Below are 18,645 nucleotides of genomic sequence, written 5' to 3'. Positions count from 1 at the left end.
AACAAATATGGTTAGTGACGAAAGTAATTCTGCTGTAGCCTCTGTAATTTTATGATACTATGATCAAGTGTTTACCTCAGGAAAGGTATGACAGCTATACTAAATTCTATGCAGCTTATTTTCAATAAAATTACCTGTATGTCATTATTTGCCACTATTTCCTTCACAATTGCTGCAGGCAGCTTTTGCAGAAAAGCAGAGATCCCTTTTTATCCCTTGCAATAGTATCACTTGATACATCAAGCAGTTTTCTGCTCTACTCTGAAGGTACTCAAAACAGCACTATACTCTAAACATCATTATTTTGAAGAATCACAGCGCTGCTTAGATTGCAACACAAATATTAGAACTTCATTTGCCATTATGAAGCCTATCATCTAAGATGTTCCTTAAATGGTGACAACTCAGAGCAACTCTTAAAAGCTTAAGAAGCATTTTTCCCATATACATCTTTATGTATAGAGAAAAAAAAAAAAGAACCAAACACGCAAACAAAACCCAACTAAGACCAGAATGATAGCATACTAACTCAGTCTTTGGAATTAAAATTAATTCCAAAAGCTCACTTCTAAAACATACTGTTCAAACTTCACAAAAGGGAATGCCAAAAGCCAAAGACTACTTACATATCATGAAAAGCAGAAAAAAAAAGCCCAAACAGCCCCAACACCAAGGTTTTTAACCACATGCTTACTGAACAGCTCTATCAAATCAGACAGGACTTTTCTGTGCTCAGGTTTTACCTCTTTTATCTCAGATACATTAGTGGCTTTCTTGGGAGAGACTATAAAGCTCAGTACTACTTTCAGTAAGTTACTTTGGCTTTGGAACATGGAAATCATAATCTAATAGACAAAAAAATTGCTAGTAATTGTTATCAGTTGTTTTCATAATCATACTAAGCCATTTTGCAAAATGTCAACATATTTTCACATAAGTAATAATGTAGCTTGACTGGCCATAGAAATGGTTCTCTTGCCTGTGAAATTTTTAATTGAACATAACAAAAAAAAGGCCAAACCCCCCCTTCATAATTGCAAATTATTTTTCCAGCTTATCTCTAAATATCAAAATCTGAACCAGAAAAACCCAAAGAAAGTTTAACTTACATAAGCTTTATTATCCGCACCCCCCAAAAAACCGAAACCACGAAAAAGAAAACAAAACAAAAAAGCCCCAGTCAAAACCCAACTTCAATCATATTTAGTTCTGTTTTCTTGTTCTTTTTCAGCTTTCCAGTGACAGTCAGATACTGGGTTTCATGCTGTCTTCCATTGTTTGTGTCCTTGTAATTCTTTCTCTAACAGACTTAAAGTATGCCTCTTTCCATAGCTAAGGTGCTGGCTCTCAAAAAACTGCATCACTTGGTTAGTTTGCTTGTTTTTAATTCCTTTCTCAGTCCTTTCATTAGCTCACTTGCTCTAAATAGTAGACATTTTCCCTTAATTTCTCAGTCCTTTTCCATTTCCTATGTTTGCAATTCATCTTATAATCAGCAGGCTGATATTCTCAGACATGGGAGGTGAAAGGCTTTACAAGCTTTACAAACTCCATTTCTCTGCTGCCTAATACACTTCCCGAATCTAAACAGGACCTAGATATAGCAACCTCTGCCTCCAGTTCAAATTCTGTGCATAACAGTGAAGAGAGCAGAATGTTAGGTAAACACATATCAGAAGATGAGAATGAAATGGAAAGAAAGGAACAGACATAAATATTCAACTAATACTCAACGGAGATTCTTCAGTGCTATTTTTTACTCTGTGGTATATAAATAGGTGTTTACCAAATTCTTCCTGTACAAGTCAAGGGGTATGGAAATCAGCATTCTATTAAGACATATGTACAGAAGTGAAAAACATCATTTTTCCAGTACAGGAAGAAAAGCAGTACAGGAAAACTGTTAGAAAGTTGGCAGCTGTAAAATAATTAGTTTGTTTTAATTTATTTTGCAAGGACTAACTCATTCACTGACAGATGAGTGGATTAGATTCTACTTTGTATATTATATGTATACAAAGTATTATTTGTATATACTTTGTATATGTATATCTACATGGTCCTATTGTTCAAAGTGTCTATTGAAATTACTAGATAGCATGCTGTCAATACATGCCTATGATTCTTTTCATAGTTTCAAAGAAACTTTGCTTTTACAAAAATCAGTAGAGTTCTGTTAAGTAAAATATTAAAAGAAAGTGTTTTACAAATTTAAGCACTTCCTTTTTACTAACTTCTGGGAAGTAATCAGCAGAGGAACTCCCTCCTTCACCTGTGTATTATTCAGAACTAGTAAAAAATACTTCAAAATTTTGAATTAAATACCATCTTTGGACATAGCCTGCAAAAGTAAGAATTCCTTACCAAGTGTCACTGACCACCTTTCTCAGGGTTGAGATTCTCCTCAGGGTTGCTGTTCTCTGAGGTATATAGGGCTTTCGAGCTTCTCGTGCCCGAAAGGTCCCATGCCAGAGGCAGAGAAGACGAGCTGAGTCCGCCAGTGCATGTTTCCAAGGTTGTTTATTCTTTCATTATGTCTTAGTTCTTTCCCAGCTCTGCAGGGCGTCCCCAGCAGAGCAGGACACGCAGCAGACTGAGGGCGGATCAGAGGGTCCCGGACTTTATGTACGATCTCCCTGACCCAACCATCGTCCACAACGAACTTTTTATTTACAAAATTTTGCCAGTACTTGCTATCTATGTTAACATGTCATTTCTACTCTAAACCAATCCTTGAAATCAAACTCAGCAAAAGATGGGGGATGAGAACAAGAACAAGGAGGGCAGGGCCACTCCCCAATTCCTCCATCTTGTCTCTTCAAACCCATATGCTAAAAATCCTAGATTCTACATTTACACTCTGTGATTAACTACTTACTACTTATTTCAAATTCTTTCAGCTTGTGATTCTTCATACAATGTGGGTATTCACTCCCATGGCCAGGGATCAAGAGCAATGTCCCCCTGGGCTCTGTGTGAGGCTGGCTGAGCCCCTTGTACAGATCCCAGACCCCCTGTCCGGTCTCCAAACCCTTCAGGGCAGCCAGAGGGATGTCCTGGACTCCGAGACACCTTTTCTGAAACAATCGATCCAGATGATCTGTTTGTTTATCAGGCAATACTAATACAGAAACATAAAACAAATTCATTTATAGATGGTTTTTATCTGAAGGAGAAGACATTATTTACCTTTTATTACCTTTTCACCTCTAAAATGAGATGAAACGCTTGCAGGTTAGAATGCTTGAATACGCATTTTGGCTTTGAGTGGTTTTTTTTGCTCTTAACCACTGTACTAACAAGCGACTTTTTGAAGAAATGAACACTGGAAAAATTTCAGGCATTTGTGTGCTTCTAAATTAATATTTGGGAGCAAATTATTTTTTATAATTTATCTGAACCATTTATATTTTAAGCACAAAGATAGCAAAAGTGATAATTAGCATGGGACATGTAACTTGAAGAGAAGTATTATCCAAAATATTAAATATGTTATTTATGCAAAACACCACAGGACCAAGCTATAAATCAATCAGAGCCTTAATTTAGTTCAGTATTTTTTGTTTCACTTGCTGAAGGTTTTTTGGTAGCAAAGGCTCCTGCTGCAAGTTCCCTCTTCTTGTTCTGAATTTTCAGGATATTTTCTTCTACTGAATCCTTCACATTGAACCAAAATACAAAGAAAGAAAGAAAGAAAGAAAGAAAACAAAACAAAAACAAACAAAAAACCAAAACAAAAAACCCAACCAAAAACCCCACCCAAAACTCTGAAATGAAGATGTTATTTTTCTCTAAATAAAAGTTTAGGATGAGAAGTTTAGGTATTCTGGAAGAAAATGCTAGGGAGCTGATCATCCGAAGTACAGTTACATTATTAGTGTTTACTGTGTAAACACACAGAAAAGAGCTGTAAAGCAGTTGGAGGAAAAGGTGAGGTATTTTAATTTTTTTTGTGCTTTTTTTGTTTTAAACATTTATTGGAAGGATATCTATCTCTTCTTTGCTACTTTTATTAGAAGAGAACCTGGCTTCAATTTTCCAAGGAATATTTTTGTGATGGAATATTAACGAGGCAGGCTAGCTGCTCTTCCACAGCTAAACAAGCTGCTATGAAAATGACAAAAGCTTTCTACATACCTTCAAGATAATGAACTATAATAGCCAGGCTAACCAACAGCTATACTATCCCATTTGAGTCACTCCATATAGCTCAACAGAGACATTGAATTTCTAATATTAAAATCTTACAATCCAAAGCACATTTCAAGAGTCACTCCACAATTTAGTTTTACTTGTGAGACTGTGATAGCACAATTATTTTTAAAATACCGTAAAGCTTCTTGGAAAATAATTACTTATTCATAACCAGAAAACTGTTGGGATCATCTTTCAACTCACCTTAGTAATAACAGCATTACACTTCTGACCCAGCATGTGACACCTGTCACAACACTGGTCTTCTGCAGTGGGATTCCAAGCTATTAGTAGCAGCAAGTTAAATAACCTCCCTTCAAAACACAGTGTATGCACATGGCATCACAAAGTAGATACTGTGCCATCACCTCTTGAACAAATATTGCCTGCAGATGAATTAGTCCCTGCCTGATGTCTTACTCTTTAAGTATCCTTCTACAAAGAAAGCTTTGAGAACTTCTGGTTATATGTTCATATCAAGCAGGAACTTCAGTAAATGCTTTAAAAACAGAGTTTGTCAGGAGTCTAGGAGACATCAAAACAATCCTGTTATTTTAATTCTGAAACAAACACTGCATGAACTAACTGACTCCGTACCTGATGGCAAAATCTAAATCAGCTGGACACAGGCAGTTAACAGTAAGCTAGACTGTTAAGAAAGCCCATGGATGCTTTTATTAGTATATACAATAATCACCATGTTAGGTAAATAAGAAATGTTGCTGGACACAAAACAATAGTGTAGCTGTTACTGCTTATACTTTGGATGTAACATTAAATGTAAGGATCTGTGAAAGGCCAAGTCTGTGCTCTGCATTTTCCCAGCATGATTTATCTATCTAGAGGTACTAGTTCTACTAGTTCTCATAAAATAGATTCTTAAATCTACATTAACTGTAATAATGTTCTGTCTCTGGTAAGCAAGTCTTGTGCAATGAGCTCGCCCTTGTCATGTCATCCATATTCTGCAAGTTGTCTAAGAATTGTTCTTAATGACTGGTTTTAGATTTTAAAAACCTCTGATGCCTACACACACTCAGAGACATCAAGCTGCAAGATAAAAGCCAAACAAGTCTTGTTTCTCCAATCTATGGTAGTAAGCAAAAGAGCAACAAATTATGTATTTGTCACTGCAAGATGAACATTCCTGGCAAGCTACATATGGCAAACTGTTCCATTATTAATCTCACTGTATAAGAACAACATGATGTCTGGAGGAAAGACCTAGCTCAAACATGCAGATGTTTCATTCTATTTTTGCTGTAGTCAAGAAAGACTGAAGTACACTACTTTCACTCTTCTCTCATCAGTCCAGCACAGGAAAAGTGAATTGCAGTACTTCTATACCTTTCTGCAGTATCTCCTACAAAGGATACTGTGTTTACATTGGAAAATATTTTAAAATCTGAGCCTTAGAGAAACATCTGTATACTTGTGATACTCTCATATTAAAAGTTTGTATTTCTTCCTAAAGGTGAGAATTCTGCATCTATGATTGTATTTAAACAAACAAACAATCTTAAAGGTGAGGGGGTGGTGGGGAGGGAGAAAGTAATCTATGGTTGGATGAATATTCCTCCCTTGCACTGTGGTAGTACACCTCTCAGAGAAGGAATGCAGATCTCCAAGCTACATTTCTACAGTAAGTCCAGAGAACTTGAAAAACTGGTTACTCCACTGTTATTTCTGCTTCCTAAATTCTATTATTGCTGCTAGTGCACTTCAAGGAATGCTAATGCATGAATGAATCTCATTTGGCACTGATTATTCAAAAATGAGATCATAAAGGATCATGTGAGCCCACTGCTCCTCCATCAAACACAAGCAGTCAACCACTGCCACTTGGGATGGTTACTATCATGGGACAGTTATCAGCAGTATGAGAAGCTGCTGTTCAGTGGTGTGTAAAGGCAGCAATTATATTTGGCCCTGGGTTGTTAGGTATACCTACAGACTGTAGATGACTCAGTGTTAGCAATGCTTAACTTATTTTCTTACAACTGCTTGCCACAATACGATGAATTCATTATACCTCATTCGTTGTCTTCACAGAAGATTAAAATTCTCTTGCGGTTTCCACAAGTATTCAGAGAATTGTTGAAAAAAAAAAGCAGCAGACTTGATGGCATTATGGTAGTGTAGGTCCCTTCCAACTGAACGTATCACTGCAGTCCATACACAGATAATATTTGTGAAGATGCATTGCGATTCATGAAAAAATTCTTTCATGGCAACTTCTCCATACTCATACTATTTTCTTTCATTTATTAAATAAATAGCTTTTGTCTTCATACTGTTACTGTCACTGACCTCATGTCCAAGCTAGTAATTTTTCTTTACTATTGGCAGTGACAGATGCCCAAGCCCAAAGCTAAACTATTGTTTTAATTTACTCTGTTTCTTTCAAGTGCAGATTTTGTTTCAGTTTCCAACTGCCAAAAAACTTGGGAATAACAGCAGAGGAGTGAACAGGGGGAAGGCAGGAAGTGAATAGAAAACCCTTAATCTGGTACAATGACACAACACACGAACCAATTTTGGTAAGAATACCATTTTGCTGTCAATAAAGGTAATTTACATTTCTATTCCTTACAAATAATTTTGCATTTCTGGGTGCTTTAATGAATGGGAAAAAAACTTCCTAAATGTGGCTATTACCAGTATCCCATGACCACAAAAGGTAACTGCAGACTGATGTCCTAATATATAAGTAAATTCTCAGTAATAACAGAAGAGACTAGAGCAGAGAAGCACTACATTAAATATATACTGTTCCTCAAATTCCACTTTATGGGTTTTGAAGTTCCTAAACAACAAATAGTAAAACTCATTCAAAAGTATCAGAGAGAAAGAGAGATACGAAGAACAAACAGATAACATATGCTACACTGTAACGTCACACCGCTCTGTTAGTAGTACTACTGGCATTCTTTCTACTTACAGTAAATAAATGGACAGCACAAAAATACAGTGTTAAAACAAGAAGATGCTAGGGTAACAAATGAAGAAAAGTCCTATTTGTTTTTTAAGCAGATACTCATCAGTCATTCTTTCTCAGACAGGCTTTTCTTCTGCCTCTTAGGAAAACACCAAAGAAGCTTCACCTAGATTAGGCCATATCATTATGAACAAGGATCCATTAAAAACACTAGGAAAGCTGCTGTCACATTTAATCCAACTCCACCCACTTTCAGAGACAAAAGCATTATAGTTCAGGACCCTGCTCGGTTGCTTTGGAAACAACAAATTGCTTCAGTTCTTTTATTCTGTGCCACTGACCCATCCAAATGAGTAAAGGCAAACCCTGGTTCTCTAAAGAGAAAGTAAAAATGTTCAATTTAACAATCCATTTTCAGTGACAACAGAAAATAAATTCACAAAATCCTGACCTCTGCTTTGAAATTCATATTTAAAATTCTGTTTTCTTTGAAAGATCTTTCAAAAACATCATAAAAGCACATGTTTATTAAAAAAAGTTCATCAGTTCTACTGACTTCAGACGGTTTTCTATCAGTGACAACAAAGTTGTGAACTGAGAAACAACCAGACATTTAGCAGTGGGACTTATCCCTCCGTACTTCTACTAAAGTATGCATAAGAGCATTTATCTGAAATCAAATAAATTATTTATCTGAAATGAAAGGAACTTGCTCTGACTTGGCTAGAGTCCATTCCTACAGATGGCTTTGATAAAGTTCACATCAGTTGAGAGAAATCACTGTTCAGTAATACCTTTTAAATGAACTACTCTTGAATTCTATGGGTAGGCTTTCTTCTAATTTCCATAGGAAACTAAGCATTCAGCATTTTTAATAGTCACAAACTACAGGGTGATTGAGAGTGCTTTGGGAAGGAGGATTCACAACCCATTTTTCAGACACACTTCACATTGTCAAAAGTCTGCAAGTCCCCTATATCCAGGGTATATGGAAAATCGGAATGAAGCAGTGGAACATCAGAGAATGAGGCTTAAGCAAGGGACAGCCCCAAGGCAAGTGATCTACCATAGCAAGACTCAAGAAGTGAGAAAGGCTTCCCTCAGAAATGCCGAGGCAAATAAGGTATGCAAGACCCTTGGCTAGGTATGAATGGGATAAGGAGGCATCAGAAGCTCTCTTGGAACCAACATGAGAACAAAAGGAACAGGGAATTGGATTTGAGGCAGAACACTGCTAGTTTTCTCAGTAAGGTTTAGCTGTTATAAAGAACCACTAACCAGAGAATGAAAGTAACTGCTCCAGCTAAAAAAAAAAAAGAGTAAAAATCTTGATTTATTCCAGAGCATAATGTGTGAAATTAGTTCTTAGGTCTCCACAAGAAAAGATTTTTAGGGAATACAGTTGTAACCAGCATTTGAAAGAACAATTCCTTCATTAAAATTTAAAAACTTAATGTTTCAGAAAAGCAATCTCAATATGAAAAGGTCAAAGTACCAGCAGAAAGATACAAATTCTGGCAGCAAATGAGAGTGGGGCAAAGAAAAATGACGTGGCAGACCTTGAGAAACAAGTCTACAAAGTAAAATAACAATATTGGAATGCTTTTTCTGACAAGTGTTGCATTGAACATATGTCCATTAAGTTTTCCCCTCTACCACAGAATACATATTGCTTAAATAAGATTTAAGAAAGAAGGATTTACTTACATTTTGTTTCCAAAAGTAAATGAAAATTTGAGTAAGTTTCAGTAGTTACAAAACTGCTCTATCCTCCGAAACGGAAACAAAAGGCAAAGCTATTTACCAGAAGTTTTATTCAATTAATGCACATCTATGTACCAAACAATGACCAGCATCAAATTACAACTGATGTTCCTTTTGTTTTGTTTCCCTGCTGTGAAATTTGTTTGTGGTGTGATTTTAGTATGCATTTTCTTCTGTGCTGGCTAAACATGCTGGACAGACTTTAAATAATAACTTGAAATATGTTATCCATATGTATAATATGTTCAGTATATTTACATAATTATAAAGTATGCTCTTTATAATTATGCTCTTATGACAAAAGCATAATGAAAGCTAAATAAAACACAATACAATGTACCTTTGAGCTAGATATCCACTCCTGATCAGGCTTCTTTCCATTACTGGAGTCTATTTCTTCTTCTAGGGGACCATTCCACGAAGTTGTCTACTTGAAGCTTATTCCTACAGCGAGGGCATTTGGCTGTGCAAAAGCCCAAACAACATTAAAAGAAATGTATTAAATCTAGTTATTTATAGTGACTGTATTTTTACAATGCACCTTTTATGCACTTATTAATGTTCATGTTAAAAAATCCTCAAGGATTCATTCTTGTAACACACTTTGTCATTTCTGACGTGACAGTCAAAATATTTTATTTGCAAGAACATTAACATGCAAGAACATAAACACTGCACATTTTATAAATACTCAGCCTTTCTTAAAAGTAAAGCGTTTTCTTTCTGAGCATATTTATATTGAAATAAGTAGCTCAAGGTTTTAAAGCAAGGATATATCTGGGCTATGAGAATAAGATTATTTAAAATATGAGAAAAATAAACCATCTTTCAAAGGCAATATCTTTCTTAGTTACAAACAAAAGAATGACCTTTTACCCTTTTTCTTCAAAGCTTGCACAGAAATAATAGCAGTCTGATGAAATACGCTTTGTCAGGACCAGACACGGGGTATCTTCTCTTTTTCCCCAACAGAGACATGAAATGAGACATAATTTAACACCAAAAGCCTTTTTCTCTGAAGTGCATTCAAAAATACATGTTTTACAAAACACATGTGCACAGTGTGTTATCACAGGAAGAGTCAGTGACTCCCAGCAAAATTTATACAATCGCACTTTCATAGGACTACTCAGAAAATTTAATAATAGACTGTGTGCACTGTACAGATGGACAACTTTGTGAAGCAAAAATGACAGACACGAAAAGCTTCTGCCTAATGGAGCAACACTTTAAAATTAGCTAACTCTGTTTATATAGAAATCTGGCCACAGAACCAAGGCATCTTTAGAGAGGCTACAAAGCGAACCTCACAAAGTACATGAATACTGGGGGTTACTAATCTGGAATGAATTGCTAGCCAATTAAAGAGACTGGCAGTCATAGTCTGATACATTAATTTATTGCAGCAATAAACATATCCTTTCAAGAGACAGACTCTTTAACACAAACAATTTTGAAATAACAATTTTTCAAACATAGTGAATGAATGAGCCATTCCTGATTTGGGAGCAAACCAAAATCCTCCAGTGACAAGAAAAAATAAATGAGTTCTATTAAATCTGAAAAAAAGGTTTATGGAAAAAAAAATCCTACTAACAGTGCTCATAAAGACTTTTTTTTTTTTTTTTAATAAAAAGCTCACATCTTTCTGCATTCCTTCTCCACTTCAGTACTGTAATTATAAACAAAAGTCAGCTGAACATTGCCAACACAGTTATTGAAGACTTATGGTAAAAGCATATGCAAATGACAAAAAACCCCAAGTCTCACAATGAACAGCTAGAAGAAGAAAAAGTGTTATAAGAATGATACAGTTGATACACCATTACATTCAATTACTATAGAGATATTAAAGCCTTATTGTGGCTTCTGCATAGGATCTTTACTTACTTGCACAACTCTAAATTTAGTCTCAACAGAAGACTGAAATGAAGGTAGTATTAACTCTCAAGCTGTTAACTACCAAGAAGTTTTTCCAATTTCAGAAAAGCTTTTGGGTTAACATTAGAAAGATAAAACTATTTCCAAGTTTGTAATACCATAACAGACCAAACTTTTCACTCAGCAGTTTTGTGTTTGCAGCTTCACATCTCATTTCTCACTGATATTTTAATGCTGTCATTTGTATTACTAATGGAAACCATTACTTTGCCTGGAAGAATCCTGCTTGAACCCAAGCTGCGCTGGGGAGAGGGTATGCAGTTTGTTGGTTTCCTTTGTTTTCAAGGTGATATCTAAAGTGCTTTCCCATGTTATTTACTATGAGAGAATTGCATTGTAACCATTCAGGCACAGAAACTACCCAGCTCAGATGCAGTACTAGTACAAATATAACATGGAAACAGTGAATTCCCTACCTTGGGATTCAGATGCATATCAGAGTTTTGGCTAAAAGCTGCAAAAACTTCCTCAGCAATTGATTGAAATCAGGAATCACTTTGAAGGTAAAAAAGCTTATTCACTCACTGAAAGGTGAGTGAAAAAGCTTATTCATTCACAACTGTTGTAAGTTTTACAAACTTACGACAGTTCAAAAGAGCATATCCCACACCCACCCCTATGAACGCAATGCAGTTTATTGCTCTGCATGTTAAAAGCACCGGAAGGTTCAGAAGCAGCACTGACTGCTACAGATACTTTAAGAACCTCTGCACTGGGAAAAGGCCTCTGCAAGTGCTCTTTCCTTCACTAGTTTCCCTCAAATTTCTCAGAAACTCTATAGAATAGGATAGCTGCATCAGAATTTTGTGTATCTGGCAAATGAACAATGTCAGTCCAGAGGCCAGACAGACCACACTTCCCACCTCTGTCTTCTTAGGCTGACTGACTGTGCACAAGCAGGGACTAACCTGTCCCTGCTTGATCCTAATAAAGAACACTACCCAGGTTTGTGCTAACATTTGCAGCTCTATTCTGGCTGAGGGGGAGTCAGAACAACTCTGCAGCACTGGATACAGATGGAGAGACTACCATGCCATTACATTGCCCTAAAAAGAAAAGGGCAAACAAAAAGGAAAAGTATTTCTTAGAAACACACAAGAAAAATGAATACTATGTTTTCATAATATAAAAGAGCAATCCAAGTATACTCATCCACAATCTTTTTCTGGCTAGGGCTCAAAGATGGGACATAAAGATGGCCCTTTAGCAAGACAGCTATTTCACTGTCAAAGTTTATCAGCTTGGAAAAAGGAGTGTAGACATGATTTTAATTCAACAGTCAACTTCCAGTAGACAGCTTTGGTCACTTTTAAGCACAATAATATATACGTGCATCACACACAAGCAGTGAAGAGGCACCCAGCCATATGGAGGCATGCAGTGCTGCACACTTTTACTCCAGGGAAAAAGTAAGGTAAGAACTACAGAGCAAGCTTTTAAAAATACTGAAGGACCTTACCACTGTTCAGCTTGACAGCTACTCTGCATAGATTGACTTCAGGCCAAAAGCTTTTACAAGCCAGACAACTAGGTTTACACTCTTCACAGTTTAAACGAACAATAGCTAGACAGCCTTCTGGTGATAGCAGTTAATTGCTTTTGAATAGCTATCACAATTACTTTTAACTTTAGAACAACCAACCCGTTCATTTCTGAGGACTTCAAAAATACATGTTTTACAAAACACATGTGCATAGTGTGTTATCACAGGAAGAGTCAGTGATTCCCTGTGTCAGTGATTCAAACTGTGCATTCGTGCTCTGAACCAGAGTTCAGAACCAACTTAATTTTACTCAGTAATGTCTAACGCAATTGTTCAGGAGTTCTATCATTTGCAAATATAGAAACATACTTAAACCCAGAGATTTCCATACAGGAAACATTCTGATCTCTCATGCTTCAAAATGGCTCCATAGATCAAAATGCAATCAGAAGACTTGATACACAATGAGGATATACCCTACAGTACATAAAAACAAGAGCTGCCCCATACTACAGAAAATTCTGGCCTACCATTTCAAAATATATTAAGATAATCCTACTTGCAAAAATGGTCATTAGAACTTCAAGTACCTCAACTGTATGGTCAGTGATTAGTTAAGTATGAAACACAATGCCTAATGGGAATATGCAATTTTCATGTGGCAGCTGTTCAAGTAGCAACAATACTATGGATGTGACACTATTTTTAGTTAAGATTGCTTTATATTTTAAGTAAAGAAATTCAAGGCATACTTAGTTGATAATTAAGCTCTAAATAATTACTGAACAATATTCAAATAATTTTTCCATGCTGTTTTCTTCAGGAAAACAAACAACAACATTCTAAAAAAGCTTCTGACCATATCTCATTGGTCTTCCAGTATCCTGAAAAATCAACAAGGGTGTCCTCCTTGTTGTCTTACAAAAACTGTAAATAACACTAATGTTCAAAACAGTGAAGATGTTACATTTTCACCTATTTCCTTGGAATACCCTAGTATTCTTATATTTCAAGAGCAATACATTTCTTTATTTGGCACTTTATTTGACATTCTCAGTAATATTTCATTCTGAGCATGAAAGCAAGAAGGCACCTGTCTCTTCCCCCTCCCTCGGCTAGTTTGAAGAGTCAAGCACACCATTTCCAGAAGTGCCAAAGTGAATCTGCCGAGTCAAAAGCAGGGAATGGAAAGTATGCTCACTACTCATAGAGTAGCACTGTAATTACAGTACCACTCCAGTTTTGTATTTCTACCAAATAAATCTCCCTGGGGAAAGCAGATCTGTATCCTTTTACTATCAGAAGAGACTACAGGAAGTAGTACTTCTGTATCACCATACCCAGTATAGATCACACTGACATATGAAGACAGCTTAGCACTACGGCACCACTCCACTTTTACTGCAGGCCTCGGCAGCGAACCCCCCCTAGGCCCGGGGCCGTTTCCCGCCTGGAGCGGACAGCACGCGCACGCGCACGCCCCGCCCCGCCCCGCCCCGGACCACTCAAGCCCCGCCTCCGGACACACCCTTGCCTTTTGACAGTTCCCCTTCGCCGGGAGAAGAGCGCCCTCGGCCAATCAGAGGCCTTCCCTTGCGCCCAGTCCGCGCGGATAATGGCCAATGGGGAGCCAGCACCTGAGGCGAGGGGTTCGAGACGGTTAACGGTCGGCAGTTAGTGCTGGTCGGTCGCGGTGGCGGACATATTGTAGCGCAGTCGGAGTTCGTCACCTTAGCGAGGCACCATGGTGGGAGACGCGATCCTTGCAGAGGGGGGAGAGAGGGCGTTTGGGAGATGGGATCGCTGTGGCTGTGGGGGGGGGAAAGAGCGTTTGGGACCTCTTCTGTTGCGGCACTTCAGGGAAGTTCATGACTGCACATCCTGCGGCAGGACTGGCAGGCAGTCTCTGCTTGAAGTCCCCGTAGCAGCTCTAAGGCAGAAGGGTTGGGGAGAAGGAGAGAAATTAGTGTGAAAGCTTATTAACTTTAAGAGAGGAGAGGCATAGAAACCGGCCGATAGCTAGCAAGACGAGATATGTGAAAGGGAAGTCAGTTCGGAGCAGGCACTTCCCGTGCGAAGAGGCGAGGGCCTAACTGAAACCTCAGTCCAGGCGGCGGGGAGGTAGTGGGACAGAGCGTGGTAGCCGCCGGCCAGATCTATATGCCAGTTTTGGGCCGCCTTGGCGCGTGAAGCTGTGAGGGCGCAGCGCGTGCTCGAAGGACGGCGGCGGCCAGGGACGGGGCGGCCGGCGCGCGCCGTAAGCCGCTCCCTGGGTGTAGCCAATCAGGGGAGGGGGTGTGGCAGGCGGCGGTGAGGGTCGGGGCGGGCGGTGCTTGCCGTGGGTCGCTTGCTGGTGAGAGCCAATCAGAGGAGGGGGTGCGGCCAGCGGCGGTGAGGGGCCCGGCGGGCGGCGCGAGACTCGTGGCGGGTCTGCGGGGGTGAAGTGCGGAGACTGAGGAATTTGATGAAGCTACCAAGGAAACGGGAAAGAGCAGCCCATACACCTTGCTTTTTCTTTTCCAGCTCTGCTTTTTTCTAGACTCACTCTAACAGTAAAATAGAATAGCAGATTATTTCCACCTCAGGTGTAAGGCAGTTGAGGTATTGGGAGATTAAACATACATGGCACAGTTACTTAGAATCGAAGGATCTAGCGTAAAGGAGGCAGATTACATTTGATTGGGACTCTTAAGGCGATGTCACATAGGAATATGTATGGTAATGTAATATATATGGTATGTAATGTAATGTAATATGATAGGAATATGTATGAAAAGAATATGTACAAATTGCTAGGACCTAAATACTGGTATGTTTAGTGTAAAGAAAAATGTACTGAATGGTCCTGTGCAGCAAAGATTCTTGCAACAGTTATCCAGTATGTCGTCTGGTAACAAGTCAAGGAAATTGGTGGGATATTATATAAAGAGGTCTTCCAAAAACTAAAAGAAGGTGAAAAAGAGACTGGAAAAAAGGCTGAATATTAAAGATGGAATGCATATGCTGCATTGTAAGGGATAACAAATTTGTATTCACCCATATGTTCATACAGACTATGTTGTCTTTAGGATCTTGCAATATTCACAAAGTCAGTACAGGTCAGCAAAGGTGAATAGTGTCTTGCCAGCAGCAGACAACTTGTTCTCTTAAATTGTCACTTAAGAGCAACCAGGGAGTACTGCAACAGAGAAAGATCATGGAAAGTACAACCCACGGGCAGATAGCTCCATGTCTCATTATCATTCTCTTTTTACTTTGCAGCGTGAATGCATATCCATCCACGTTGGCCAGGCTGGTGTTCAGATTGGCAATGCATGTTGGGAATTGTATTGTCTTGAACACGGGATCCAGCCTGATGGTCAAGTGCCTAGTGATAATACTATGGGACGTGGAGATGATTCATTTAACACTTTCTTCAGTGAGACGGGAGCTGGTAAACATGTTCCGAGAGCAGTGTTTGTAGACCTAGAGCCAACCGTAGTTGGTATGTACCCAACATTAAAGGTCTTAAGTGAAAAAGTGAGGATCCTTTGTGGATTCCCTACTGTCTTTTTTTGTTTATTTAGAACACTGTAGGTTTTAAAATGTATGTCTGGATGCTGTTTTGACATTTGCAGTTATTGTTATCTGAAAAAAATTAAATAATGATCTACAGGTAACAATCTCTGGAAAGCAAGAGAACTTTTTACTGTCTGGATCATCTTTCCAGACTGCTGCACTCCATACAGAATTTTGTTTGAATGCTGTCCAATATTCATGTCTGTACCTGTAGTTTTCTGAACAATCTGTGTTCCTTGAGTACAAATACTGCTTTGTGTGTGCTTGATGTTTACCATGAAACAAAGGAGCAGAAGTTGTGCCAACTTTTTAGACCAGTCAGGCAAGCTGCATGTAGTCAGAGATGCTGTCTACACTCTTTTGACACGTATGCTTCGTGTGTAGTCACTAGGCAGCACACACAGAACTGAACAGATCAAATTTATGATGTGGTATTTTGGGGTTTTTTGTAGATGAAGTACGTACAGGCACATATAGGCAGTTATTCCATCCTGAGCAGCTCATTACTGGGAAAGAAGATGCGGCCAATAATTACGCCAGAGGCCATTATACCATTGGAAAAGAGATTGTTGATCTGGTGCTAGACCGCATTCGCAAACTGGTAAGGATTCATGCTGCAAGTTAGTATTTAAAATAATTGATAACAGCTCTATCGCTAGCTAAATTGATGGTTTGCTGTTTTTTCATTAAGAATTTTGTGCATAGTTAATTGTTCAAAACTAAATAAACCTTTTATTTCCTGGCCTGGTCCATCCCCCCTTTAAATAAAAATTCAATCAGGTAAACCAAGACCTTTCAAGAACGCTTTTTTAAAATAATAACAATGTAAAACTAGCAAACTTATGACAGAAATGCTTTTGAATGATTATTTTAATACTTATTTCTCCAAAACCGTCCATAACTTTTTTCTCCCGTTTTTTTCCACCTTGTTATAGGCTGATCTGTGCACAGGGCTGCAAGGCTTCCTCATCTTTCATAGTTTTGGAGGAGGCACTGGTTCAGGGTTTGCATCACTGCTTATGGAAAGGCTGTCTGTTGATTATGGCAAGAAATCTAAACTGGAGTTTGCAATTTATCCAGCACCACAAGTTTCCACTGCTGTAGTGGAACCCTACAACTCAATTCTAACTACCCACACAACATTAGAGCATTCAGACTGTGCCTTTATGGTAGATAATGAAGCCATTTATGATATATGTCGTCGTAACCTGGACATTGGCCGTCCTACTTACACCAATTTAAACAGATTAATTGGGCAAATTGTTTCATCCATCACAGCCTCACTGCGTTTTGATGGAGCCCTCAATGTAGATCTGACAGAATTTCAAACTAACCTGGTTCCATACCCACGAATTCATTTTCCCTTGGTAACATATGCCCCTATCATCTCTGCTGAAAAAGCGTATCATGAGCAGTTATCTGTGGCTGAAATTACACATGCTTGCTTTGAACCAGCCAACCAGATGGTCAAATGCGACCCTCGCCATGGCAAGTACATGGCCTGCTGCATGTTATATAGAGGTGATGTTGTGCCCAAAGATGTCAATGCAGCCATTGCCACTATCAAGACTAAACGAACCATTCAGTTTGTGGATTGGTGTCCAACTGGATTCAAGGTATGTAGCCTTTTAAGTGCTCAGTATCTAAATGATTAGGAATTGTGTAGTCTTCAGAGGCGACAGATATACTACTATGTTGTAATGTCCCTTTTAAATATTTTGATAAAGGGCAAAATAACTCTAAGCTATTTTATTTATTTCTAATAATAGTGATTTTTGATTGTTAACAGAAATTAGAGTTTTAGCCTTAGCATTCCTAAGGAAAGTTCTCATTTGTTTTCTTTAAGGTGGGCATTAACTACCAGCCTCCAACTGTGGTGCCAGGTGCTGATCTTGCCAAGGTGCAGCGGGCTGTGTGTATGCTGAGTAACACAACTGCTATTGCAGAAGCATGGGCTCGGCTTGACCACAAATTTGATCTCATGTATACTAAGCGTGCCTTTGTGCATTGGTATGTTGGGGAGGGGATGGAGGAAGGAGAATTTTCTGAAGCCCGGGAAGACCTGGCTGCCCTTGAGAAAGATTATGAAGAAGTTGGCCTAGACTCAGTAGAAGCAGAGGCTGAAGAAGGAGATGAATACTGAGAAAACAAAAGCCTGGAAAAATGTATTTACCAAAAAAAAAAAACCAAAACAAACCAACCTGCAGAACCGTGTTTGTTTTCAAATGTGCTTCCAAATAAAGTTCCAAAGATTATACTGCTGCTTTTTTTTCTTCTTCTTCACTATTAGTGTGTGCATTCATGAAGGAAGAACAATCTGAGATTGCAGGTGTTGGTAGGAGATCTGTTACCTGCTTTAAAAGTGCACAGTAATTTCTACCTTCCTACAATAGCATAGTAAAAACCAAAAAAATCTAATCTCCTTTAGTGGTACGATCACATGAATAGAGCTTTACAGACAAATGGAATCAGCTCTGTCATAGGGCACTTGGCTTGTGTAAAAAAGTGCTGACCCCGCTGGTTAGAGCATGGTACTAAAAACACCAAGGTTGTGGTTTCAATCCCCATATAGGCCATTCAGCTCAGAGTTGGACTCAAGTGATCTTTGTGGGGCCCTTCCAACTGGGAATATTTGTGAAATAACTAGGCTTTTGTTTGGGGGGTTTGTTGGTTTGGGTGTGATTTTTTTTTTTTTTTTTTGGTGGTTATTAAGAAAGAATAGCTGTATTTAAATACAAAAAAGTCTCAGTTTTTGACGCTGGGAGAC

The 18,645-nt window shown here is 38.5% G+C and overlaps 1 protein-coding gene and 1 long non-coding RNA gene across 6 annotated transcripts in view; one reads left to right on the top strand and one right to left on the bottom strand.

The window, feature by feature from the left end:
- Positions 1 to 9,825, bottom strand: part of LOC134556234 (uncharacterized) — a 44,003-nt gene extending 34,178 nt beyond the window's left edge. The window contains exon 1 of the long non-coding RNA XR_010081620.1: positions 8,840 to 9,825. This is a non-coding gene — a long non-coding RNA (uncharacterized LOC134556234). The remainder of the gene's footprint in view (positions 1 to 8,839) is intronic.
- Positions 275 to 18,193, top strand: LOC134556232 (tubulin alpha-3 chain-like). Of its 5 annotated transcripts, none has more exons than XM_063408588.1 (5): positions 275 to 6,734; positions 15,582 to 15,804; positions 16,331 to 16,479; positions 16,814 to 17,494; positions 17,725 to 18,161. In XM_063408588.1, the coding sequence occupies exons 2-5, from the start codon at positions 15,702 to 15,704 to the stop codon at positions 18,019 to 18,021; spliced, it is 1,230 nt and encodes a 409-aa protein (XP_063264658.1). In that variant the 5' UTR covers positions 275 to 6,734; positions 15,582 to 15,701; the 3' UTR covers positions 18,022 to 18,161. The 5 variants fall into 5 exon arrangements, with proteins under 5 accessions (XP_063264658.1, XP_063264655.1, XP_063264657.1 ...); XM_063408585.1 differs by lacking the exon at positions 275 to 6,734 and adding an exon at positions 12,871 to 14,067 and having other exon boundaries at positions 17,725 to 18,193; XM_063408587.1 differs by lacking the exon at positions 275 to 6,734 and adding an exon at positions 14,614 to 14,673 and having other exon boundaries at positions 17,725 to 18,160.
- The last annotated feature ends 452 nt before the right edge of the window (positions 18,194 to 18,645 follow it).

This window comes from Prinia subflava, chromosome 11 (assembly GCF_021018805.1).
Source record: "Prinia subflava isolate CZ2003 ecotype Zambia chromosome 11, Cam_Psub_1.2, whole genome shotgun sequence".
Classification (NCBI taxonomy): domain Eukaryota; kingdom Metazoa; phylum Chordata; class Aves; order Passeriformes; family Cisticolidae; genus Prinia; species Prinia subflava.
This window is presented reverse-complemented; position numbering and strand designations above follow the sequence as displayed.

Excerpts from the sequence above, each read along its gene's own strand:
- LOC134556232 (XM_063408585.1), top strand. Across the intron at positions 16,480-16,813 it reads TAGACCGCATTCGCAAACTG|GCTGATCTGTGCACAGGGCT; the intron begins GTAAGGATTCAT and ends ACCTTGTTATAG. Across the intron at positions 17,495-17,724 it reads GGTGTCCAACTGGATTCAAG|GTGGGCATTAACTACCAGCC; the intron begins GTATGTAGCCTT and ends GTTTTCTTTAAG.